At 50.5% G+C, this 27,389-nt stretch overlaps 1 protein-coding gene across 1 annotated transcript; it reads right to left on the bottom strand.

Annotated features, from left to right (window-relative positions):
• Positions 1-8,106: 8,106 nt before the first annotated feature.
• On the bottom strand, positions 8,107-27,274 carry tnpo2b (transportin 2b). The gene is made up of 24 exons (XM_064323583.1): positions 26,959-27,274; positions 25,757-25,863; positions 24,870-24,945; positions 22,092-22,198; positions 21,698-21,831; positions 21,497-21,578; positions 21,270-21,392; positions 20,841-20,959; positions 19,968-20,028; positions 18,213-18,384; positions 17,158-17,310; positions 15,334-15,559; positions 14,930-15,101; positions 14,379-14,465; positions 13,863-13,970; positions 12,939-13,097; positions 12,364-12,451; positions 12,073-12,171; positions 11,443-11,538; positions 11,053-11,128; positions 10,728-10,827; positions 10,155-10,229; positions 9,524-9,662; positions 8,107-8,262 (listed from the first exon to the last, which is right to left on the bottom strand). The coding sequence occupies exons 1-23, from the start codon at positions 27,005-27,007 to the stop codon at positions 9,555-9,557; spliced, it is 2,577 nt and encodes an 858-aa protein (XP_064179653.1). The 5' UTR covers positions 27,008-27,274; the 3' UTR covers positions 8,107-8,262; positions 9,524-9,554.
• Between the last annotated feature and the right edge of the window lie 115 nt (positions 27,275-27,389).

Consider the following 27,389-nt stretch of genomic DNA (forward strand, 5'->3'; position numbering starts at 1 on the left):
CCGTGCCGCCGCAGCCAGCTTTTTACCGTAAGAGGCGACGCGCTTCAGGAAGCTGGGTTAAGTGCTCCAGAAAAAGCGCCGGAATGTTCTTTGTACGGCCTGGGTTCGGCTCTGGGTCAGCTCTCGCGAACGGCGGCGGACGTCCTGACAAACCGCACGTGGCCGAAACGTTTAAGGTCTTCTTTCTGTCCAGTGTGCCCAGAATAGGGTGGGGGAAGGTCAGAGGAATGCCCAGTAAGCGATGACACAAAAACCACTGTCAGAGAGCACTGATGTGGGGGCTGGGCGGAGACCAAAAAAAATCCCCGTAGTTTTAAAATAGACCGCTTCGTGAAGTTCCAGAACTGACCTTGAGCAGTCGGCTCACATCGAGGTTGTGGAAAAACATCATGGCGACACGTAAAGCCTAGCTTTGGGGGGGGTTCGCGCACAGACAGAGCGAGCAATTTGGCAAGTGAGCCAAAGACTAGGATCAACTGAGGTGGTGTTACACACCCGGCTCTGCGCATAGTAGGCTACATTTAATCTGTTCAGACATGTCTCTCCGGAGGTACAGCGCAGCATGGCGGACTCATCTCGCGGTTAACTCTTTCTGGGTCCCTATTAAAGAGCTCGGCCCAGCGAGGTTGAATGGTGTGGGAAATACTCGTTCTTCAAAGTACCTTCTTTGAAGAAGAAGAAGAAGAACATAAAATAAACAGTAAAGTAAACTGTAATATAAACAAATGAAGAGAGAGAGGGAGAGTGTGTGTGTGTTTGTTTTACATCAAACCCCTTGTTTCCAGAACCGTGGGACGTAACTGTAATGGAAAAGTCAAGGATCTCATCTTTCTGGGAACAACGATACGTGATTTCGCCAGAGGACAAGAAACACCATGGCAACATATAGGACGTTACATCACCGCTGCATCGCGTCATGAGTGCTGAATGTGCGTCTTTGGCAGCTATGGTTTTCACATAGAGTAACTACAACACCAACCCATCCTTCTCCACAGGAAAAGTTTGAATTCTAACGGTGCGTTCTAGTAAAATCAAACCAAAACACTCGGCCCATTGGGCATGTTCTCTTCAGCTGCGTGAGAAGTGCAGATCGGTAGGTTAGAGATGAGATCTGGGTGAGAACATTAATCAGCTGTGAGCCCAGTTCTTTGCCCTGGAGACCACTGAACATATTCAAACGCAAAACAAACAAGCAAACAAACCATATAACAGAATTACATAATTGTACAAATTTACTGAGTGAGCTCACACATAGCTGGGCTTATACTTAATATTTTCATAATTATTTGCATACAATGTGTTTTGTATTTATTTAGCAATTTACATTAATAAAACCATGCAACAGCAGAGTAGTAGTAAAATGTCCAGGTGTCTAATCCAGGCCAGGAATTAACATTTTGTCAAGTAGCACTAAAGGCATTCATAAAAATACATAAGGAGGAACTTCAGCCATAGAGCATCTTTCATGATCCCAGTGCTTCACCGAGAACTCAGCACCACAAATATAGAGCGCCTCACCCACACTCAGCGGCCATTTCCATTCTCTGATCCATAAATTATGCATAAAATAAGAATGAAAAAAGTCCTCTGCGGTTTCACTCAGCTCCATGTGCAAGGAGCAGCAAGGTCAAAGAGTCAGTCTAGAGTCCTTCTATACAGTGTTTGTGTGTTATAACTTGCACAACAGTGCCCCCTAAAGGATGATTGAGTCAAAGCAGGTGCACGTTTCTCTCAGTAAACAGGAAGACAGTACAGGCCAGGCATTTCCAAGTATATCTTTAAAGCAGATATTTATGATAGAGATATGTGGACACTGACAGAATTTAATGAAAGAAAAATACACTACATGGCCAAAAGTATGCGACATCCAACATCTCATCTGAAATCATGGGCATTAATATGGAGGTGGTCCACCCTTTGGTGCTATAACCATAGACATATATACGTATATATGTATATGGCTATAACAACCTCCACTCTTCCGGGAAGGCTTTATACTAGATGTTGGAGTGTTGCTGCAGTGATTTGCTTCTATTCAGCCAGAAGAGCATTAGTGAGGTCGGGCACTGATTGGACAATTAGGCCTGGCTCGTAGTTGGCTTTCCAGCTGATCCCAACAGTGCTGAATGGGGTTGAGGTCAGGACTCTGTGCAGACCAGTCAAGTTCTTTCACACCGTTCCCAAAACCATTTCTATATGCACCTCACTGTTTGCCCAGGGGCACTGAATCCTGAAACAGTAAAAGGCCGTCCCCAAACAGGTGGGGAACCACAGAATTGTCTAGAATGTGATTGTATGCTGTAAAATTAAGATTTTCCTTCACTAGAACTAAGGGGTCAGGCCCAAAACATGAAAAACTTCCCCAGACGAAGGGGTGTCCCGATACTTTCGGTCACATAGTGTACCTTTGGCTTAACTCTGCCTGACACCACCACATATTCCATTTCCAAGTTGAATTTACCCCTAAGGTGGTATATCCAGCCAACTGCACCACTTACGGATACTAGTGGTACAGGTTACAGGTATTTGTACAGAAGGAGCTTGGCAAGTAACAACCACTAATAAATAAAAATTCAGCGTCACAAAAACAGGATCCATCCAGTCTGTAATGAATTACTGAAGGAAAATCCTACATCAATCTCAGCTGATCCCCTCATTCACAGCTGACCGGGCAAGACAGGCAAAGAAGACACCATAAATTGTGCTTTGAAGTAAAGCAAACTCTAATTCAGCATAATAAAACGCTCCTGTCTCATAGAACACGTTCAAAGGCTCTACACTACCTACAGAAACGAATTCTAATCCTTTTTACCGCAGTCTGCGCCTGATTATCCTGCCGCTGCACTCTTGGGTGCCAGTAATGCGTGGTGAACAAGGCCTGGGCCTGGCCTGAGAGCACACAGGCCTGCAGAATGTATGAATTACCTTCAATCAGAGGCTCTTTCCCCCAGGCGCACACCGCAGGCACCGGGAAAGCACCCTGAACACGGCCGAATGTCAAACACTAAGCCTTGCAGCCATTATCCTCAACCAGAAAAAGAAAAAAAAAAAAAGTGTTCTGCCACAACCTCACAGCTAAACCAAGTCGTGTGAAGAAAAGATCATGGACTGGATAAAGGAATGTCTGCCAGTCTTCGAGAAACAATACTCAATTGCTTGTTGAATATGAGCCTCTTAAATGGTAAATGGACTGCATTTATATAGCGCTTTTATCCAAAGCGCTTTACAATTGATGCCTCTCATTCGCCAGAGCAGTTAGGGGTTAGGTGTCTTGCTCAAGGACACTTCGACATGCCCAGGGCGGGGTTTGAACCGGCAACCCTCCGACTGCCAGACAATCGGTCTTACCTCCTGAGCTATGTCGCTCTTAACATTTTAAGGTGTGAGATCACAAATGTGATTGTTCAGTTAAGAACATTCCATTCTAATGCTGATGTAACAATCACCACTGGAAATGGAAAGCAATGTAGTTCTAGAACACCGACCTGGGCAGGCAGGGACTAGGTCTGGTCAGGGAGGTACTATTCTACAGCGATGTGAGGAAGGAGATCTCGTTGCCTGCCCTGAGGATGCCCTTGTTTGCAGCAGCAAAGTGCCCAGTGGCCCTGAAGCTCATCCAGAGCACGAGGGCACCAGCTGCATTTTGGCGAGCCCAGAGAGGAAACTCCAACAGGCTGCATCGCTGGGGGAGGGGGGGGGGGGGTTGTGGAGGAGGACCAGACTCTAAGACAGGCACCCCCAAATCTGCCCGCATACGTTTGACTGAACCGCTAGTGCATCATTCCAGCCACGTTTTGTGGTTATCACTGCCGCAGGCTAGAGTCGATATCCAACCGTGAGGCTACAACTGCGCCTTAACAGGATGAGCCACCCAGCAGAACCAAACTACTGCGCTTAACCCACTCCCTCCCCATGCAGTAATTGCAGTGCTCACATCACGGAACTCCACGCCCCATTCTTCCTTCAACTGCCTTTCTCCACCCACGCCTGCAATGACAATTGTGACATCACACAAGGGACAAAAAGCAGGCACTCTGAGCCAGGTTCTCCCCTTATTGGATGCTGAAATTCCAGTTCGCTTAATTTAAAAGCCGAAGGGCCAGTTGTGGGTTTGTCTTCCTGCGGCTAATGAACACAAAAGAACCACACGTGTCACTGCAGTCTTCCTGCTCTTCGCAACAGGGTTATTTACCAGGTGATAATGGTAGCCGAAGTGAGTTCACAGAGCAGTAGAAATTAGAACAGTCGTATTTAAAAAATTGTTTTATGCCCCCCCAAACCTTCAGTGTCTCTTAAAACTCTTGAGTGTTGTAATGCAGACTAGTCACGGTAAACAGTAAAACGTTCAGTGTTAAATCCCAACTGGACTCTGTTGGAGTTGAATTAGCACTACATTTTACGGTGTATTAATTCCCTGATCTGCACTGCCTTCAGAAAGTATTCACCCCCCTTCCCCCTTCACAGGGGGCACAGCGGGTCACAGTGGGCGGGGCTCTCAGCATCCCATCATGCCACAGCGGCTGATTTGACGACGGCAGATGAGCGGCACGAGAGCCTGAGGAAATGATTGCAGTTCAGCGGCTTCCTGTCCGCGTTTGGTAACATGCACACCCAACACACGTCCGCTGGAACGGCCAGGGGGAATGCTTCAAGGGACCGAAGAGCATTCAATTACATTCGTGTACAAGAAGTCAGCCATTTTGTATAAAATATCAATGTGCACCAATGTTTTTTTACAAAAAATAAAAATAAATGGAGAGGGATGCCAGACTTGCATGACTTTCCAGGTCCTGACCAGCAGAGGCTGAGATGGGTGGGCACTTTGATTGGTCACAAACCAAACGCAGTGAAGACAGAGGCTTGCCATTGGTTCCCAGCTTTTGGTAGAAAACCTTTTATTTTTCCGCTCACAAAAGAAAAATAGAAAGTGATAAGTCTGATACACAAGTTAACATCCCACCTGCACCACGGTTGAGAAAAATACATCAATTTCATTCTGCAAAGACTTGAGATTGGAAAACAAAATCACATTAGTCTTTTCTGTTCACCCTCTGCCTCTCTCCCAGAATGCACTAGGTTGAGCCCCTCCCCCCCACCCCTTAAACATTAAATTGTCTGAATTAAATGGTCCGCTGTAAAACAACGAAAACAAAGATTCTTTAAACAAAAAGAACGTTAAAGAAAAAGAAAAAAACTTTTAAAGTCTAAAAAAAAATTTGCACATTTCTGCACAAAACAAAATGATGAAAAAAAGTCACAAAGAAATTCGACCGAAACAAAAAAAATGCAAAATAAATACAAAATAAAAAAATAAATAAACAAAAATAAACATCTCATGAACCGATAAAAAATTACGTAAAAAAAAAAATTTACCAAAAAAACAAAACAAAAAAAAAACAAAACTGAAAAACAATTGATGAAAATAAAATAATACTGGAGAATAGAGATTGCCCGTATTCAGAGATTGGTTTTCTATCACTACAATGATCACAGTCTTCTACGGAGCGCATTTCGGAGGTTGTGAACAAAGGAAGTAACCTGCGCAAGAAGTAACAGGTAGCTTGCCTCGCCAGCAGTCCACGGAGTATCTCTCCCCTGTTAAACATTCAGCCTTCACTGGCTGATTATTACATTACACTTTACACCCTTCACAAAGGTCTAGTAGAACCACTAACAAAACTGTAGGATCCTATCATTTTGACACAGAGGCCATTTATTCATCTTTAGTTTATTTTACTTTAAAAGGCAACTGTGGGCAGCGGTGGGTGCTCAAATTCAATTTGAAAACTAACGAGCGAATGACTTGCTCCTCGGAGTTCAAGCACGACCATGCCAAGACATGTTTTCCACAAATACAGCGTTGTCAAGATGGCTACAGACGTCATTAAACAGTTACAAGCGGTGTTCAAAAACAGGACTCGTTATGGTTTTGGATTACGGACTTAAAATCGTGCTTTTGAAAAGAAAAAATGAAAAAAAGCCGTTTCAAAATCCAGCCGACAAATATAAACACGGTAAAACTGACGTGCAAGTGTCAGTACTGCGGGCGTTGCCACGGCGGCCACCTCAGTCACATGTCCATGACATCATCCTGCCAGGCTAGGTTAAACGCACATGCGCCTAAAGAGTACGGACACACAAAGACGCACACAGAGCTTGACACTGTTCACAGATACTGACAATTTAGAGACGGGTCTTGACAAAACACGCACGCAACGATGTAAACATAATCCAGCTAGCAGGAGGAAACAAAAACTATTAAAACAGACAAGTGCAGTTCCTATGCCCCCGATTAAAATCGACACATTAACCGCTGTGGGAAATGACCATTGATCATGAAGTCTCCAGGTCAAATTGGGCCCTCTCTCCCTCCCTCTTATTATTACAGCTTTTTAAATCTTATTCGGATTCTTTGGCAGTGAAATACACCTGTAACCCATTACATTTACAGTAGAGCCCGATTGGAGAAGACACCGCTGTGTGTACTCTGCACATATGCCCGCGTGTGTTCTTCTTATAATAGTGTACTAACACACGTCGTCACTCCCATTCTTTATGATGGACGAGGCATTGGAGATGGCGCCCCCTGGCGGTCGCTAGACACGTCGCACTGACACTTTCAGTTCTATCCGAACCAAAGTCGACTTTCCCCTCCTGACAGCTAGAGGGAGCTGGCTGGCAGTCCATTACGGGACACAATAAGAGCAGCTCTCTGCTACAAACAACCGACTACTCCAGATTAGTCATTTTACAATTCTGTAAACTGAAGCTTTTATGATTCACCTAACCCTTTATTCATTTTATATTTTCACCATTGCAAGTGCAAAACAACTGCAATTACATCTTCCCATTATTATGAATATTATTATTGTTTCCATGAAAACCTTGACATTTTACAAAAAAAGCAAAGTTTTTTTAAATACAATGCTTGGATTGAGGACTATTCTTCTGAATGAACTTCAAATTTTCCATGAAAAAGAGAAAGTGCATAAAAATAAGCCCCTGTGACTGTTTTTTTTACTCATCTCTCTCAAATGTGCGATTTTAAATCCACTGTAAAAAACAAAAGTAAAAAACTAAAGAAACAGCAGTAGCAGCAAACATTCTGTACAAACAGTATTTAAGCCTCGCCAGATTATGAGTTCTCATCAGGTCAAAGGTCAGATTTCACTATGCCATCAAGGGTTTTCGAATAAAAAAAAAAAAACTATCTTCTTTCCTTTGCTCCAAAATCAGTCTTTTGCGGAACGACAGTCTGAATCGAGAAAGGGACTCCTCGGAAGCGAGAGGTGCGGCCGCGTGCTCACGCACACACAAAACGTACAGCAGCTCGCTCTTCCCTTCCACTGCCTCGTGCAACTCTCCGAATTCTACCCAGAGCCCCTGGAAGGCCCCTCCCTGCTAACCCGGGGGGAACCAATACGTTATTTAAATCAGGGTCATTTGTCAAGGGGGGAAAATCTATTACTGCAGCCACGAGCAGAGAAAGACCACAAGCTGGAAAATCAAAAATACATCTAGGCAGAAAAAGATGAGCAGACTGGTTGCTGATGGCCATTCCTGAATATGAAGGCTGGGAGAGTACAGTGGGGTTTTTTAATTATCTTTTTTTTTAACCCATCTCTCCACATGATTGCCACATATAAAGCACACGTTTCAAACAGTGATGCCTTAAGCTCTTCCTATGTGGTGAATGTCTGCATGATTCTAACGTACGCTAAAACAGACCCCCTCCCCCTCCCCCACCCCCCACACAGCTAGATTGGTTTTGATAGTACGGACGTCTAAACCCCCCCCCCCCCACCCACACACGTTCTGCCCCCCCCCACCACCTCGCTCCAGTCTAACGTGGTCGTGTCCCCAGGCGCACTACTGTTGCAGTCACTGTCTCTACATCCACCCCAGCCACCCTACCCTACCCTTTCCTCCCAACACAGGATTTCAAGGCCCCCCCCCCCCCAGAAAAACACTGAATTAATTAAAATGTCGGCAAACCCAGACAAGTCAGCGACTCCTCTCTCCCTCTCTCTATATCCCCTACGGATTCGTTTTCTGCGCTGGATTTGTTTCAGCAGTGATTCAGGCCCCCCCACCCAACCCGCCCCCGCCCCATCCCACCCCCTCCCCCCATAAGAGACACACAGGGCGTGGGGTCTGTCTGGAGAAGCAGGTCGAAAAGGGTCCCTTCTCCCCCCTCCCGACCAGGGCAGTGCAATACACAGAGCTGAATGAGTTTCCCCGGCAACCCTCCCGTCCATAATCCTGAAACAGAGAGAGGTGGGGGGACAGGAGACAATACACTCATCACTGGGGAGTACAGTTTAAATGGGGGGGGGGTTAAATTATAAGTGCACTCCGATAACAAACGTAAGAGGTGTTTAAATACAGGCTTTTCTTTGGGTGGATTAATGTCCCTAGACCTGACAACAGGCCCTGAGTATTTACATTTGCCATTTAAAAAAAATATGTGGAGCTTCCACAAAGCCATCAGTTCCTCACTGATTTGAAGCAATTAACTATTTTTCTTTGGTTCAAACAAGCAAATGATTGACAGCTCATAGTAGCTCCATCCATAAAACGTCATGCCCACACATCACCAAATATGGCAGCAACTTCCTGCCCCAGCCTAAGCCTGGTGGAATCACTCGATCTCCCACCCCTACCTGCCCAGCTGTACAAATAAAGCACTTGGGGCCTTCTGCTTAGGTCAAACCATAATAACCGAAGATTCTCCAAACAGGTGATTAAATCACCACTGGCTCTCTTGCCAACGCGCGCGCTCTGCCGCCAAGCTCTCGGCATCATTTAAAACGTTTGGCTCTCGTGCTCCCACTTCAGCAGGAGTCATTGTGATGTCACCGCTGCCCACCCACATTCTCCACTGCAAGCCCGTTATGCAAACTGCCTTCTCTTCTTCTGTGGTTTCGCACAGCCTGTAACCGTGACAAGTGCTTCACACCACCGTCACCTGCTCAGGGGGGACGGCCGGGATGCATCAGGACGCGGCTGAAGTGTTGTAAACCATCCCTGGTGGAGCCCATAAAATGAACCAAGCAGGCCCCGCCGCGGCCCCATTAGCAGGTCTTGGCTAAGTGGGTGTTTTTAATGTTCCTCACGCAGTCACAGAACCGGGGCGAGGTCTTCACTTTCCTAATAGGCACTCTCGGCCATGAAATGAGCCGAAAACATTTTAACTGTAGGTACTGAAGTCATCCCCGAATGACTCAAAATCCCCTGTTCACAATACTGAGTCAGAAAAGCGCAGACGTTCTACGCTGCAGGCTACCGTTGTGTAGGCTTACGTAACTGACTTAGCAGAGGCCCTTTCTGCGCATTGCTACTAACCACCGTGCTCGTTTACCATGGAACTTTCAGACGCTGCATTGCTGCTGCCACCTGGGCTAGCGCTCCCTTAAAGTAGAGATGAGCCTCAAGGGGCTTCCGGGTTACTTACAGAAGAGCAACAGCAGCAATGATAACAGTGACGATGACGGCGGCGACGGCAGTAATCCGCGGAGCGTACCTGACACAAGCGTCTGATGGCGGGGGCGGGGCTACACTCCGTAGCAGGCCGACAGCCTCTCCTTCAGCAAGGGCGGGAACTGCTCGGAGAACTGCTGCCAGTTCTCCTCGCCCACCTGGTCCTTGAAGCCGTGCAGGATCTGGAACAGGGCACAGACCACGCACCAATCAGAATCGGCCTCACGCACACATCTGACCAATCACACTGCTGGGGAGGCGGGGCACTGTCACAGGCAAGACGTCACCTGCTCTTGAAACTAGCGGTGTCCAGTCTTATCCGAAAAGGGTTGATGCGGGTGCAGGTTTTTGTTTTAGCCCCATGGTCTTCAATCAGACATTGATAGAATCAAAACCTGGGCTGAAAAAAAAGCCTGCACCCACACTGGCCCTTTTTGGATAAGACTGGACACTCCTGCCCTGAACAAATGTCACACAGCAAACACTGGCTCCAAGCTCCGCCTCCTCCATTGTGATGTCAGAGGCCAATACTCCACAGGTCAGATTCAGATACAGCGATAATAAGAACAGAGTTGGAAACGCAGAAAGGTCCAGCCATGTCAGAACATTTAGAGCCCGTCAATTTGACGGGCCCTAAAGCATGTGAAGCAGGTCACCTGAAAGGACAGGCTCACCTTGTAGAACATGTCTCTCAGATCGTCCTTAGGGCTGACCCAGGATGCCACGGCATCACAGAAGAAGATGAAGTCCTGCAGGTGGAGAGAGAGAGAGAGAGAGAGAGACAGGAGGGCTGTGGGAGCAGTCTCTGTGTGTGATGTCATTTCCTGCCGGTTCATGAGCTTTTCCCTTACTTTGTGAAATGTCAGAGACAGACTTAACAACACAAACTTAAATATATTTGCGAGTGCTTACAGTAAAAACCAACACACAGCATCCACCATTTTTGTTCCAAAAAGATTGTCACCACTGGTCATCTCACTTGAAAATATTACTTTCAATTAAGTAAATATTCTTCCAATCTAACTAGATTAGTGACAAAACTAACACAGCTGAACCATGGAGGAACTACAGTTAGTTATTCACAAGCTTAACCAGGTGCTTTGGGAAGTTCTTCATGAGTCCTATTCATTGGATTAGGAATTCAGCGGAATTCCTAATCCAAAACTACAAACAACACTCGGCTGCCCATGGTTGCCGTGACACCACAGCCAAATAAAACCGTGCGGTGCGCTAAACTCCTCCCTCACCTGCACCACGCCCCCGGGGTTAACTCCAATCATCATGCAGATTCCTCGGAAGGCGGAGTCTTTCTCTTCGTTGTCTCTGATGTTCCGCAACGAGGTGCACCTGCGGGTCGGGAGGGGAGGGCAAGGGGGAAGAAATTTACAAACACAAAAAAGACGCACAGAAACACTACAGACTACACTCCCCTTTTGTTCCGATGCACCGCCATCAGCCTGCCTTTACACAAAAAACCGGGGATCTTGGGTACAGGATGGTGAAAGGGTGGTATTAAAGAGGATGTTGGCACCCTCTGGAGGGAGGGAGGACCGAGTGCAGTGGTGGACTCACCAGGGACGTATAAACTGCTGCAGCATCGGCGCCACCTCCTGGGGACACACGTAGCCCAGGCGTCCAATCGTGATGGCTGTAACAAAGAAGGAGGAGCCAAGGCTGTCACACTTGTTTCTATGGTAACTTATGTTCCCTTACATAAGCCGCAGCCTCAGAACCCTAAAGCTCCACAAGCTTCATCAGTTCAGATTTCGAACGTCTGTTTATCATCAGAGGTGTTGCGTGGCAAATGTTAAAATCACATTAAAAATAGTCACAATTACAAGAAGAGAAATTTCAACCATTCTGATTCTGAACTTTTCTCATCTGTGTTTTATCAGTGAGGCACAGCCACGAGAGCAGAGTGACTGGGGGGGGAAGCGCCAGCGGAGGTCACATGACTCGTACCGGTGTTCTCCAGCAGGGTCTTGGGGGTGTTTGGCCGGTTGATGATCTCCACCAGGTTATTCAGGACCAGCCCCACATAGGGCTGCATCTCTGCCCCTGCTCAGGAGAGAGAGAGAGGGAGGGAGGGGGGGAGGGAGAGAGAGAGAGAGAGAGAGAGAGAGAGAGAGAAGAGACAGAGACAGAGAGACGAGCAGAGACAGAGACGGGGCAGAGACAGAGCAGAGACAGAGAAGAGAAGAGAAGAGAGAGAGAGAGAGAGAGAGAGAGAGAGAGAGAGAGAGAGCCGAACAATCAATCTCACCTCACAATCTCACAGGCCAAGGAATGTGTGAGGTCAGAGTTTTCTGTTACTGGCGTGTCAGTGTGTGTGCATGTATGTGGACGTGTGCGTGTGTGGACAGACAGAACAAAGTTAGTGTGTTATTTAATGAACACCAATAACTGCTGACGCCATCAAAACACTGCAGTCAACCCAGATAAACAGATCTAAAGACTCCTCAAACAAAAACAAGATAACATTTAAAAAAATAAATAAATAAATAAGAGTGAAAAACGATGCTGGGCGCTGAGGGTTCATGAAGCCCCGTGAAGCCTCGGTCTGCTGCTCATGGGCGGAGCCCGGCTGCTCACCCATCTGCATGCAGATCTCCCCGATGGCCCAGGTGGCGTTGTTGCACACGGAGATGAACTCCGGGTTCAGGTTGGTGCCCAGGATGGGCATGAACTCCGCTAGGAGAGGGAGAGGAGGAAGCCGGTTATAAAAAAAGGATTTTACACATCACTGAACCATGTTTCACACAGCTGATCCCCGTGTGTCGTCAAAACGGGTGAAGGGTCCAGAGAGTGCCTGCAGCAGGGTGGGACAGGGTGGGGCGGAGGGGTGCAGGGTGGGGGGCGGGACAGGGAGGGGCAGGGGCTCACCGATGCAGGGCTTGACGTGAGGGAAGCAGGCCTTGGTCAAATCTCCCAGCAGAGCGAACGAGCTCTGCCTCACCTCCGGCATCGTGTCCTGCAGGCACCACAGAGCAGTCTGATTACATGCTCTCTAACACACACACGCACACGCGAGCGCACACAGTAATTACACACGCACACACACACACACACACAAGCAGTAATTACACATGCATACACGCACACACACAAGCAGTAATTACACATGCATACATGCACACACACACATACACACACAAGCATTAATTACACATGCACGCACACACATACACACAAGCAGTAATTACACATGCATACATGCACGCACACACACACACACACAAGCAGTAATTACACATGCATACTTTCACACACATACACGCACAGTAATACTCAATACCCATATACATATACAGTAATACACACACACACACGCACACACACTATAATACATACGCAATACACACTCACAGTAACCCCCACACACACACGCATACCGGAACACACACACATACACACAAACACAGTAATTGCACACGCACACAAATGCTCACACACGGTACCTGCATGCACTGGAAGAGCAGGGTCATGATGTTGCTACGGGCAACCAGCTGCTCCACGTGGCCCCCCAGGCCCTCGGCCAGGCCGCTCAGCAGGTCCAGGGCCACGATCATGAAGTCCTTATCAGGGGCCTCGTACTGGTCCGGGTGCTGGTTGTACATCTGAGGGGAGGAGTCAGAATGGAGGAGGGGCCAGAATGGGGAAGAGTCCAAATGAAGGAGGGGCCAGAATGGGGAGGGTTCAGAACAGAGGAGGGGCCAGAATGGGGCAGTCAGCATGGAGAGGGGACCAGAATGGGGAGGAGTCCAAATGGAGGAGGAGCCAGAATAGAGAAGAGTCAGAATGGAGGAGGGGCCAGAATAAGGAAGAGCCAAAAGAGGAAGGAGTTAAGGAGTGCCAGGAAGCATTACCACTGACCTCACAGAGCTCCTACAGCATTTCCAGTACAAAATTAAAGGGCTTGAAGGACCATCAAGTCTTACAGCATATGAATACAGCCATGGAAAAAAAAAAAAAACTCATCTGCAAGGCCACTTAACGGATTCATATCCTGGGAGGGAGGAAATTATCTATCAAAACAGAAATAACAGCTCGCTAAGTGGGCCGGCCGGAGGGGATGACATCACTCACTACTGAATGCATCTCTTCAAACCCTGTGCGCACTGCCTGACTGAGCAGCCGGATCCTGAACCCTCTGAACATTAACACTTTACACTTAGCAGATGCTCTCTGCCACAGCTACTTACACAGCTCACATCCTTTATACACAATCCATTTACACAGCTGCATATTCACTGAGGCTATTCAGGCTAGCGGCAGTGCCACGCCAGGGATTCAGACCGGCAACCTCTCAGCCGCGAGCCCGGTTCGCTAACCGCTGCGCTGCGTCCGCGAGGTCGCCAAGCTAAAGCGGGGGGGGTTCTCACCATGGCCTGGGCGAGGGTCTTCTGCACCAGGGTGACGCAGCGCTGGTACACCGGCTCACAATACGGCAGGAAGCCGCTCTGCAGGGCCGTGGCCACCGATGACAGACACTAGGGGGCGGCAGAGAGGCGTCAGCGCTTGGCACAGAGCAAAATGGCATCGCTTGAGCTGGCTTCCCAGCCAACACAAAAGGTTCTCAGTGTTGCTGCGATGTTGTAACACTGACGAAACATTCCAGTAAGATCGTAAGAGCATTCTGTGTCAGCTGGGTTAGACCAGTGTCTTTAGGAACCAGTGTGAAAAAGCACAGTCATGCACAGCTACACTTTAACTAAGAAAAACACAGCTGTGTGGTTTGTTCAACTGTTAAAATTATTACACACAATTGTTTCCACTTAATTGTTTGCATGTGGCTGCCATGTAGCAGCTGTTGCTACAGTCATTCCTAGCATAACTACAGTGTCGTTACCCTGGAGGAAGAGAGAATCAATCAGACATGCCCCTCCCAGGTGTCTCACCTCCAGCAGGGGGAAGAGGTCCTTGTCCTCGTCCTTCAGCTCGTTCCATTTCTGAATGAGGGGGGGCATCAGCTTCTGGATGTACTCCTGTCAGAGGGAGAAAAGCCTTTTGTACCTATACCACAGCCCTGATGACCGGGCTGGTTTCAAGGTGGTACGTTCTCAGCAGGAAGAAAAACCCGACCGGTAGAGCAGTTCCAGCCGTTGATTTTAAGAGTATCAAATGCAATGTGGACCGTGAAACATCAGCGGCAAACTAACAGGGAGGTGAGACATTTCACCTCACAGCACGCTCTGGAGGGTGAGGAGGAGCGTAAACGAAGCCGATGGATGCAATCCCACAAGCCCCTGGGGCATTCTGAGGGCACGAGGCTGGCCTAAACAAAGCGACACTGAAAACTAATCAGGGTTATGCTATCTATGGTACGTCCTTCAAAGGGCGAAAAGAAAGCAGCGATCAACACACAGGACAGCCAATCTGTTCACAGATTGACCAGCAGGTGGCGCTAGCGTGTGTCCCAGAATCCCCGGGAGCGGGAGGGGGGGCTCACCGGCTGGTTGAGGTGGTGCCCCACGGAGTCGGCCAGCGTGCCGATGGCGTCGTACAGGATGAGCAGGTTCTTGTGCTGGTACTTCCCGAAGGCGAACACCAGCGTGTCCAGGATGAAGCTCAGGTAGGGCACCAGCTCCGTGCACGCCTCCTCCTCCAGGGTGGCGAACGCACTGAGCGGGACAGAGAGAGAGAGGGGGTGAGCCTCACACCCCTCACGAAACACGCTGTTCACACTGTTCATCTAACTACTAGCAGATGAGGAGAGAGGGAGTGGGAGGGAGAAGAGGAGGAGAGAGGGAGTGGGACAGAGAGGGAGAGAGAGAGGAGAGAGGGACTGGGAGGGAGAAGAGGAGGAGAGAGGGGCAGACGGTAAAGGGGGCGGAGCCCCGGCGCGTGACTCACCTGCAGGCGGCCTCCTGCACCCTCTTGTTCCCGTCCAGGATGCGCTTGAGCAGCTCGGTCATCAGCGGCTTGAGGTGCGAGTCGGGCGGCTGGCTCACCACCCAGTGGGCGTAGCGGCTGAGCGTCCAGCAGGCGATGGAGCGCACCAGGGCCTTCTTATCGCACAGGCACTGGATCAGGTGCGGGATGAGCTCCGGCAGGTAGGGCACCATGCCCTGCATGCAGCCTGGGGGGGCGGGGGGAGCAAGGGGCGACGGGTCAGATCACAGAGCCCCGAAACAAAAAAACCACACGGTACATTTCCCCCCAGTCACTGTCTGACTCTGACCAACCCCGCCCGTGACCGGGGCACAACCGCAACGGGACACGTTCAGCCGAAATAATGCAGCAATCCATGGAGGAGAACATAGATAATCAACACAAGAAATATCCCTTGGTCCAACTGCGGTCACTTTGCAAAACACACACTCACGCACACGCACAGGTTTCCACAGTTACAAAAGTCAGTTTCTACAAAAGTCAAAGCCTCTCAAGGTCCCGTACCCCACACTGAAGAGCCCGTAAAAGCCGCGCAGCAGGAGCGTGTTACAGGGCATAAACAGAGCCATAAAGCACGGAAACTGCCCAGCAGGCAGAGTCAGCCTCGCCGCACTACATAAATAAAGCAAAATGAGAATCACCGCAACGCCCTTCAAATCTGATGCATTTCCAGCAAAACCAAATGATACGCTAACCAGTAGGGTAGGGTAAGGATTCAAATCCTGGATCGGTTTCTAAGGGCATAGTTTAGACAAACTTGGACATTAGATCACCTAGATAATCACCAAAACCTAAAATAAATTCAACTACCTCAAATTCCAAAACTTTTGTTACTTCCAAAAACATACTACTCTTAAAAACAGTTAATGGCGAGTCCTTTTATCTTTCTGAACTTGAGGACTTTCGAGGGGCTTTCATGGAGCGTGGGGAAACCCTGTTCTCTGCTCCAAACCTGGCCAGACACCACCTGCCACCTCTGGGACACCGCAGAGCGCCTCCCTCTCCTCCGAGAGTCCGCCAGGGGTGCGCAGGGGCGGGGCCGTGACCGGGAGCAGCCCCAGCGGCGAGCAGCAGCGAGCAGCGGCGGCGGCAGACCCACACGCAGCTACGCAGCTACGCGGCTGCATTTCCCCTAGCCCTTCCGGCTCTCTCTCTCTCTCTCTCTCTCTCGGGAGCCGATGGGGAGGGGCGGAGAGCCCAGGTTTCCCATCGCAGGTTTCGACATCGCGCCGACGCCGCTCACTCCGCCGTGTTCGCCCCCCGGCAGCCTCTCGGGCCCTTACCGCGCGCGGCGCGATCACAGCCTTGCACGCCCACGCCGGGCTCCAGCGGCGAGCGAAAACAGCGAGCCCAGCGGGTTCTTTTATTGGCTCTCACGCTGCGATGACACGCTTATCCAGAGCGACCTCGGCGGCCAATGAGGCGAGACGCCGTGCGCGCCACAGGACACGGCGGTTCTGAGACTGACCAGCAGCCGCAGGACAGCGGAGACAGAGCGAGGGAGGGGGAAAGAGGGAGGGAGAGGGAGGATGGAGAGAGGAGACAGAATGGGAGAGAAGCAATACGATAGAAAGAGAGAGAATGAGAGCAAAGAACAGGTAGAATGAGAAAAAGAGTGAGACAGGCAGTCAGAACAGGATAGAATGAGATCCAGAGAGAGAGCAAGTGAGACAGAGAGGAGAGATTGAAGGAGGGAGAGAGGGAGAAAGAGAGAAAGAGCCCGAGAGTGTGAGAGTGAGATGGAGAGAGGAGAGAGAGAGATAAGGAGGGATATCCAGGCCTCACCCTCGGCGATGGCTCCCAGCACCAGGATGCCGGACTCCTTGATGACCCAGTCCGGGTGGAACAGCAGGCCCTTCAGCAGGGGGAGCAGGTGGGGCAGCAGCTCGTCCCGAAACACGTTGGCCAGGACGTCCAGAGCAGCCGCAGAGCACTTACCTGGGGGGGGGGGGGCAAACCGCACAGGTCACCACTGAAGGTTAGAGGGAGGGGGGACAGGCTGGGGGGCTGGGAGTTGAAAGGAGACTCCACAGTTAGTGAGTGTGAGTGGGCGTTTTCCAGAGAACAGAGGGGAAGAAAGCGGAATCACGACACTGTCTAATCATGGCCCTCGCTGACATACACCCTCCCACACTCCTCCGTCGCCTCGTCCTCCTCCCTCCTCCTCACACGCGCCCGCTCTCTCCATCCTGCACTAAATACACCCTCATCCAACACGAAACTCTCTCTCATCCAACACGAAACTCTCTCTCATCCAACACGAAACACTCTCTCATCCAACACCAAACACACTCTCTCATCCAACACCAAACACACTCTCTCATCCTATACTAAATACACCCTCATCCAACACGAAACACATTCTCTCATCCTATACTAAACACTCTCTCATCCAACACCAAACACTCTCTCATCCAACACCAAACACTCTCTCATCCAACACCAAACACTCTCTCATCCAACACCAAACACTCTCTCATCCAACACCAAACACTCTCTCATCCAACACAAAACTCTCTCTCATCCAACACGAAACACATTCGCTCATCCTATACTAAATACACTCTCATCCAACACCAAACACTCTCTCATCCAACACGAAACACACTCTCATCCTATACTAAACACACACTCTCTCTCTCCATCCTGCACTAAATACACCCTCATCCAACACGAAACACTCTCTCATCCAACACGAAACACACTCTCATCCTATACTAAACACACACTCTCTCTCTCCATCCTACACTAAATACACTCTCTCTCTCCATCCTACACTGAACAGGTGGGGGTTTTCTCTGGGTGTAAACGTGGTGGAGCAGGCCCGCTCCCGGACTCACGCAGGTTCCAGTCGGACAGCGTGTCGTCGTCGTCGTCTTCGTCCTCGTCGATGTCCTCGCCCTCCTCGCCGCCCCCGCCCTCGTGCTGCAGGGTGACGGTGCGCGACTTGTGGAAGCGCGGCTTGATGTCCTGCTCGCTGTCCGGCACCGTCTCGTCCTCCTCCACGTCGCCCTGGCGGAAGAACAGACGGACAGTCAGACGGACAGACAAACAGTCAGACGGACAGTCAGACGAACAGTCAGACGGACAGACGAACAGTCAGACGGACAGACGAACAGACAGACGAACAGTCAGACGGACAGACGAACAGGCAGATGGACAGACGAACAGGCAGACGGACAGACGAACAGGCAGACGGACAGACGAACAGGCAGACGGACAGACGAACAGGCAGATGGACAGACGAACAGGCAGATGGACATACAAACAGGCAGATGGACATACAAACAGGCAGATGGACAGACGAACAGGCAGACGAACAGGCAGATGGACAGACGAACAGGCAGACGAACAGGCAGATGGACAGACGAACAGGCAGATGGACAGACGAACAGTCAGACGGACAGACGAACAGTCAGACGAACAGACGAACAGTCAGACGGATAGACGAACAGGCAGACGGACAGATGAACAGTCAGATGGACAGACAGACAGACGGACAGATGAACAGTCAAGCCAGGGCTGCACAGTGCTCCCATTACAGCATTTACTCCTGAAAATGTAAGCGTGCTAACATGACAAATCATTTAGCAGCACATCTACGAACTGGGATAGATCAGCACGCTCCTACATTTTTCAACTTCGAAAACTCTTGGGAAAAATCTTAAGTGTCAAGCCCTGCAAGGGAAGTTGTGGTCAAAGCTGACTATTAGCAAGCAGCTTACACCCACACCCCCGCCCCCACCTCACTTTTCTGAAAGGTAATCTCATTGCAGTAATCTCCTCTATCAATTCAGGAGCACAGGCTCTCCTCTGAAACACGCTGTGTCAAACTGCTGTGCTTTTTACAGCGCAGTCTACGAGCTCAGCTCCCACGGAGATGAGTCAGACGAAGGCACTTCACCTGCAGCTGGAGCGCCCGACTGACCCGCAGGGGGCACTAGTGAGTGAAGAGACACGGTCTCCCAGAACCAAATGAACCCTCCCGTCCCCGGGCGACACTACAGCCAGACGACACGGTCCAGATCGGCCCCCAGACCGCGGGGCCCGTCCACAGCACCGGAACGGATCCTTAACGAGATCAGCCACCGGGCGGTCCTGCTGGAGAGCCAGCTCTGAGACCAAGGCCCGCGGACGTCAGTGACGCAGCGAGGCTGGAGCGAGCGCGTTTTCCGTCTCAGAACCGCCGCGCGGAAAACCGTCGCCGCGCCGACGCGGGCTGCCGGCCCGGGGGGGGGGGGGGAGCGGGGATCCGGAACGTTCCGCTCTCACGAGGTCGGCGGGATTAGCGCCGGCCTGGCGAAGCCTCAAAAGGGCGGGTCTCAGCGGCCGGGCGTGGAATTATAACCGACGCGGAACGGAGACGAGGTGGAATCGGCGGGTCGGACGGTACGAGCACCGCACACAGCACATGGTCTCGCTGCTGTCTGGAGAGCGAGAGCTGTCATCACACCCAGGAGCAGGAATGTGTGTGGGGGTGGGAGGGGTGGGGGTGGAGAGGGAAGTGAGACAAAATGGGGGAGGGGGGGGGTGAGACAGACAAAAGATTGAAGGAAGAAAAAAAAAAGAGGAATATATGGGGGAGGGCGGCCCACCTTTAGCAGGATGATGTCGATCTCGGAGTACTTCATCCCGTTCACCAGGATGGGAATGAGTCTGGGAAGACAAACAAACACTTTAACACCTTTCCAGCAGCAGATTGCTTCTTTAAATACCCCCCCCCACCCTCACTGCATTCAGAAATACTAAACTGTAACAATACCCCCCCCCCCCCACCTTCCCATCTGCCAGTACAAAGGGGGGGGGGGCACAAAGAAAAATGTACACAATGGCATTTTAAGAGGCCACATTTATCAAGCAATCTGTTCAGGAAGTGGGACTGTCTCTGCCCCTCCCTATTTATTACTATCATTACACCAGAGGGCTTATGAGCAGCTTCTGTAGTTCGGTGACACACAGAGATGTTTGCTTCACTTCAGACAGTCGTCTGCGATATGAGAAAGGGTGTTAATTAGCTCGTTGCTGTCAGGGTGATGAAGACGACGGTGACAGGTACAGTGGAGTTTGTGTGGGAGGCTGGGTCAGGACGGGGGGAGGACTTTCAATGCACCCCCACCACCAGCCCAATTCCTCTCCCTCCCCTGTGACATCACTAACAGGGTGGTAAAAAGACACACCCCAGGGGTGGGGCATTGAGAAAGGGTGACACAGGGGGCAGAGCAGTGTGTAAGTGAGAGGTAGGCCAGGGGGCCTGGGGCAGTTAGAGTGACAGTGGGGGTGGGGCACAGGGAAGCATGGTACAAGTGTGTTACTCAGGGGGTGGGGCTTTGTGGGAGGTGCTCCTGAGGGTGGGGCTTTGCGGGAGGTGCTCCTGAGGGTGGGGCTTTGTGGGAGGTGCTCCTGAGGGTGGGGCTTTGTGGGAGGTGCCCTTGAGGGTGGGGCTTTGTGGGAGAGAGACAGATACTCACTGCACTAAGTGCCCAGACAGGGCCTCCTTGCAGATGGGCTGCTCTGCCAGGGTGAGCCAGAACTCACAGGCCTCCAGAGCCACGTTCTCATCGGGGTCCTGCGTGCGCTGCAGCATGTACTGCAGCATGAGAGAGAGCGAGAGGGGGGGGGGGGGGGGGGGGAGAGAATATTAATATACCAGACACTGAGATAGAGAGGCAGCTGTGGGGGTACACACCAGAGATGGGTGAGAAACTGTCAAAGTGAGAGAGAGATGGAAAGAGACACAGAGAGAATGAAAGGGAAAAAGACTGAAAAAAAAGACACAGGAATAAATGGGGGACAGAGAGGTAGAACAAAGAGAGAGAGAGGGGGGTAGAGAGGAAGAGCGGTAGGGAGAAAGAGAGGGAGAGAGGGAGAGACAGAAAGCGCAGAGAGGAGCGGCTCACCTGTATGATGCTGTGCATGTGGGGGATGAGCCGGTCGATTCGGACCTCCAGCAGCATGACCAGGGCGCGGCACACGTTCTTCCTCACCTCCGAGTCCTCGTCTGCAGCCAGCGCAAACAGGCTCTGCGTGGGGGGGGGGGGGGAACAGCACAGACACACTGAGTCCTGCCCCAACTTCAGCAAGGGGGGGGGGGGGGGAGGGGAGCCAGGGGCGGGGCAGGACTCACCTCGATGAAGGTGTCGATGTTGTCCATCAGGGCCTGGGCTCGGCTGATAATGAACTGGTTCACACACGCGATGGCGTGGGATCTGCGGACAGACAGAGGGAGATGGCGGGCCTGAGACGCTGCGGGGGCGGGGCATGGCGGGGCGGGGCATAGCAGGGGCGGGGCAAGGCGGGGGCAGAAACGGCGGGGGGCCTCGCTCACCTGATCTTGGCGCTGCAGTGCTTGAAGAACTGGAGGAATTTGGGGATCATGATGTTGAGGGGGCGGTTCAGGGCGTCGCTGTCCAGGAGCTCGGAGGAGTCCTCGCAGATCTTCTGCAGAGCGCCAAACGAGCCCTGCGCAAAAAAAAAGGGGGGGGGGGGGAAGACAGAAGCAGCCGCACACAGAGAGATGGATCAGACAGAATCAACACACAACCGATACAGCCATGCGTGTCATTATCCGTAACTGTGTTTCAGTTTCACTTGCAGCCAATTTAGTGTGTGAGTAATGTCTGAGGCTGCCTGTGACCCAAACGGCTCCGCTTGCGAATAATAAAGTTTTATTTGTTGTTGATGTTAATGTTCAGGCGTGGGGGGGGCAGATGGAAGCTGACCTCACACGTGTTGTAGTCCTCAGAGTTGAGCAGGTTGCACAGCTGAGGCAGAAGCTCTGGCCAGGCTTGCAGCTCCCCTTTAGAGGCGATGGTCGTGATCAGGATACCTGAGGGGGAGGGGGGGGGGGGGAGTGAGGGGGTGGGAAGAGAGAAACGAGTAAAGAAGAGAAACTGAACCTAGAGCCGAATAAATTTAGCCAGAGAGAGAGGTTAGAGAAAGAAGCGTGTGCACACACATACGCACACGCACAGTGACACACACGCACACAGACACACATGCACACATACGCACACTCACACAGACACAGACACACATGCACACGCAGTGACACACATGCACACAGACACAGACACATACGCACACGCAGTGACACACATGCACACATACGCACACGCAGTGACACACATGCACACAGACACACAGACACACATGCACACAGACACACATACGCACACGCATAGTGACACACATGCACACAGACACACATACGCACACAGTGACACATGCACACAGACACAGACACACATGCACACAGACACAGACACACATGCACACAGACACACATACGCACACGCATAGTGACACACATGCACACAGACACACATACGCACACAGTGACACATGCACACAGACACAGACACACATGCACACAGACACAGACACACATGCACACAGACACACAGCACCAGGCACGATGGGCCGATGGACCATGTGTCAGCACCGGCCTTATACAGTGCCACGGGGGAGGGGTGCCCTAACATGTTTTCAGAATCAGACCACTGAGAAGCAGGCCACAGCGGGAGGGAGAAGGCAGAGCAAGAAAGGTGGAAGCGAGAAAGTATCTATGCAAGAAAGAGTAGACAAGGGAGAGGCAGAGTGGAGTGAGAAGGGAGAGGGGGAGGTAGAGGTAGAGGGCAAGGGGGGGAGAGAAGGTAGAGCAAGGGGAGGGAGAGAGTGAGAGGGGGAGAAGAAAGAGGTAGAGCAAGGGGAGGGAGAAGAAAGAGGTAGAGCAAGGGGAGGGAGAGAGTGAAGAGGGGAGTGAGAGGAGAGGAGAGAGTAGAGCAAGGAGGAGAGTGAGGAGAGAAAGAGGTAGAACAAGGGGAGGGAGAAGAAAGAGGTAGAGCAAGGGGAGGGAGAGAGTGAGAAAGGGAGAGGGGGAGAAGTAAAGGGTAGAGCAAGGGGAGGGAGAGAGTAGAGGTGAGAGGTAGAGAAGGGATGAGGAAAGAGTGAGGGAGAGAGTGAGTGAGAAAGGGTGGGAAAGATTGATGGAGTGAGAGGGAAGAGGGAGAGAGGGAGGAAAAGGCCACAGAACAATACGGGGAAAACAGATTGAGGAAAGAAAGAAACAGAAAAAGGGATGGGGAGGAGAGCATCAAGAGAAAGAAAACATGGGAGAAAAGGATATGAAAGAGTGAGGGAACAGAGAGAGAGAGAGAGAAGGAGGGGGACCCAGAAGGACAGAAAGAGAGAGGGAGGGGTGGGGTCAGGAAGTGGGGAGAAAAGAATGCCAGCGGTTTAGGGGGGGGGGGATAGGGAGGAAACAAGAGGAGAAAAATCAGACGACAAAATCCCAAAATACCAACAACATGAACAAAGCGCTTTGACTCTGGTCCTCAACCGCCAGCTCCTTTCTCCTGCCCATAAACCCCCCCCCTCCCCCCCGATAATTCCCAACCGCTCTGGGAGTGTCCCGGCCGACACCGGTGTAATTTTTCCATCAGTAAGATTGATTACACAATAGGACTTGAACCACACGAGACGGCAAACCGAGCCGGATTTAAAGCTCCAACGACAACGTCTGGGACTACAAACCCCAGCGTCCTCCACGACAAGACGGATTCGTAGCATCACCCAACTGTGCGGTTTACATCCAAACGTTCTCCCCATCTGATTTGCTTTAAATTGTCCGCAGGAATCCTCCATTTTTACCCCCCACAGAGAGACGGCGCTTCATCAGGAGTGCGTGTCGGACATCGGCCGCGTGAAAGAAGACGCTAAAACAGAACCAGCAAAAATAAACGACGGCGGGAAAAGGCCAGGCGCGTCGTCCAAGGCAACACCTGAAACCGGGGACGTTCCGGCAAACGTGGAAGCCGCGGCGACACCCTGGCAGGAGACACCGCCGCGAGAACCGGACAGAGGAGCGCCAAAGCGGAAATGGCAAACACACGGGAGGGGCGGGACGCGCCAGACCGCAGCCGGCAAAGCCCCTCTTTCCTGAGAAAACTCCCACGAGCTGAGACTCCACGGCACCAGCAGCAGCCGTTACTCAGAGACTGTCAGCATTACTGCCTGAACAGCCGAGGTGGTCAAGCACCGCGGCAACTGGCCTGGCGGACAGGCGTAACTCAAGCAAAGCGGGGTGACCCAGTGAGACTGTGAGACACGGGGCTGATGGTAAAATGCCAGAAACATAAGAGGACTTTAAGTAAGAGGCAGCGGTCAAGGTTTTCAATGCTCCCACCCAGAGGTTCTTGATTACCATGATCCTTTTTTACTATTTTAACTACAACTGCACAACCGTCAATGTGTAATGAAAGGGCCTTGTGCCTGCTTTGTTAAGTATCTATGACCAGGGGACCCACAGACTGGAAATGCAGAACTACAGGTGGTTGAAACCGTACTGCGAGTTGCGCCACTTGTGAACCAATTTGAGAAACGACACGTGTTCCTGCAGCTGGAGCAGACCAACACACGCGCGCGCGCGCGCACACACACACACACACACACACACAAACGAGGCTCCATAGCAACTGGAAGTAAATAAATGACCTTACCTTCGGATTTCAGGCTTGTGAGGACAAAGATGAGATAGTTGTTGAAATCAGGATACTGATTAAGTTGTTCCAGTTTCTTGGAGCAAAGTTAAGGAACATGACATCACAGCAACATAAGATACACAGCTTCCAAGGTCCAAACACAAACAGCACCATCACACACTGACGGGCGGTAAACTTTGATCGATACCCCACTGAATAATTCACAATCTATAAAGCATGCCCTTACCCTGAATAGCTTGGATAGGAAGGGTACTGCTAAAACACTGCTCGTTTGAAACAAAAATAACCTTGAGTGTATCGGTGTTCGTTTGGGCACCCTGCAACTGCTATCAAAGGCTCCCGGACAAAGCAGGTTCCAAGAAAAAACATTTTTTGCTTATCCTGTCCAGAAATTCTGAACCAAAATTGGTCCAGTTCTCTTTTATTTATACTGCACACATTAAAAACGTGAGATGTGTTGAATCTTCACGATCTGATTAAGGTATGTTTCCAATAATTGGGGGGGAAAAAAAGAACTTAACAGAAAAAACAGTGTCATTCCCTCTCACCCAATAGCAGAATATCTTCAAAAGTTTACTTCTGCATCGTCCCGTCCCATTTTCTACCCACCACTGGAGAAACTTGAAGAAAAAAAATCCTAATTCCAAGTAAAGGATCAAGAAAGACTAATTACTTAGTAATTAGTTATGGGCAGGTATTCAGACCCCAACACTGCACTGTGATCCGACACTGGTACTCTGCATTATACCATTCTTGTAACCCAATTCAGCTACCAACAAGCTTTCTCCCAACATCCTCACTAATCCCTTACACACACACACACTTCCCCAATCTGCGTAGGCTTGTTTCCCCACATCACCGCGTCTCCACGGTAGTAAGGATACTTCTTGCACAGCCCTCTGTGTGGCAGTGTTTGGGGACTGGGAGTCCTTCAAGAGCTGGAGAACCTGCTGAAGGCCCTGTTCATCGGGCTGCCACTCCATCCTGGAAGCTGCCAAAACACACACACAGACACACACAACAGTTACATTTACTGCTTACAAATTTCCCAAGCGTGTATGCTTGGGTAGCAGGGCACCAATGAAAAACCAGGGCTCACTTCCTCTTCAGTTTTCACTTAAGAAATCTTGCTGTTCAGTACAAACAAAGCCAAATCTGAGATAGGAATGGAGGATTGAAAGGCCCAGAGAGCACTGTTCAGAAAAGGGTATGAAAGTAACACCAGCCATGAGCTAAATGCAGGTCAATTTAATCTGTGGCTGGTAAATTTGTGAACTCTACCAGTCACTTTGGCAGGTAACGGTCTATCACTTGGAGGTCCTGCTGTATTATAAATACTTAGTAGTCTGGGAGAAGAGTGAAATTGGCTGGTGAATTTTGGGATGCACTAGCTACTGTGGCTACTCCAGGGGATGCAAAAGTAAGTTCCCTACCCTTGCTCTGAACATTGCATCACACCAGGCACTTGAAGAGTCTGTCGCTCTACACCAGTGAAATGAAAGCGCGCTTACTGCCAGTGTACACGCAGAATCGAGCAACAGGGTAACGCGCGCTCATCTTTGACGCGCAGGACTCCAAACCGCAAATGAATCCGATTCCGAGGGCTGATCGAACTACCTGTATCAAGTTGCGCGAGCGACTCACGAGGACTGTAATTGCGAACAGAGTAACAGTGAAAGTGGTGCCATAACAAAATCCACGTGAAGACTTAACCAAAGCTCAGGCTTTAGCACATCGCAAACACAGACGTGCCAGCCTGTACACAAAGCCATGTTATGGCATGGTGAGAAATGGCCAGCTAGGCACATACACAAGACTAACTGCACTGTAAGTACACGTAAAAGGACACGAGATGGACTTCAGTCATGAGACGAGTTATTACGCGCGCGTGCAATTACCGACCCCGTTCCATCTGCTACCCGGTTAGGAAGCCGCCCTGACTAATCCGATTGCCCACCCCCACCTCTTCATCACCCGACTGGTTTCCAACGTTCACAGCGCAGATTCGTCGGGAAAACAACACGGACCTGAAGGCATCAACTAACTGAATGTTCGTGGAGAATACAAACACAAAGGGATTTTCTACCTTTGTTTGTTAATTGATGAGTCTGATCAATCAGACAATCAATGTTCATTAGCCAGCGACCGTCTGATCAGAGCGACTTGATCCAAGTTAAAGCGTGAGACCGAGTAGTGTGGAAATCACTAACAGTCCCCGGCTTTGGTGTTGGCCAAGGCCGAAGCGGCCTCGTTTTCGTTGTTCAGCAAGGTAGCAAGCTAGCCTCGGGGTTAGCTGGCCATCTACTGCAAGTCAGCTAAAGTAGTTCGCAAGCTACAGACATCAGTCATGCAAAACTGAACCAGTGACACGGCTGCGGACGAACACGCAAACTACACAATGTTGTGCTTACACTAAACATCATTTAAAACGACAAACGAGGATCAGTGTTTTAACATCCTGGACGCGCATAACACCCGCTGCTAATGCTACCCTTTAATGGTAGCCAATCACGGCTA

This window comes from Anguilla rostrata, chromosome 2 (assembly GCF_018555375.3).
Source record: "Anguilla rostrata isolate EN2019 chromosome 2, ASM1855537v3, whole genome shotgun sequence".
Taxonomy (NCBI): Eukaryota; Metazoa; Chordata; class Actinopteri; order Anguilliformes; family Anguillidae; genus Anguilla; species Anguilla rostrata.

Bases quoted from the DNA above. Each gene is read 5' to 3' on its own strand.
- tnpo2b (XM_064323583.1), bottom strand. From the start codon at position 27,007: ATGAACATTGATTGTCTGATTGATCAGACTCATCAATTAACAAACAAA. The intron at 21,579-21,697 runs GTGAGCGAGGCC...GTCTGTCCGCAG, and splicing joins CACTGCAGCGCCAAGATCAG to ATCCCACGCCATCGCGTGTG. The intron at 11,539-12,072 runs GTGAGCAGCCGG...TCTCCTGAGCAG, and splicing joins GGAGATCTGCATGCAGATGG to GGGCAGAGATGCAGCCCTAT.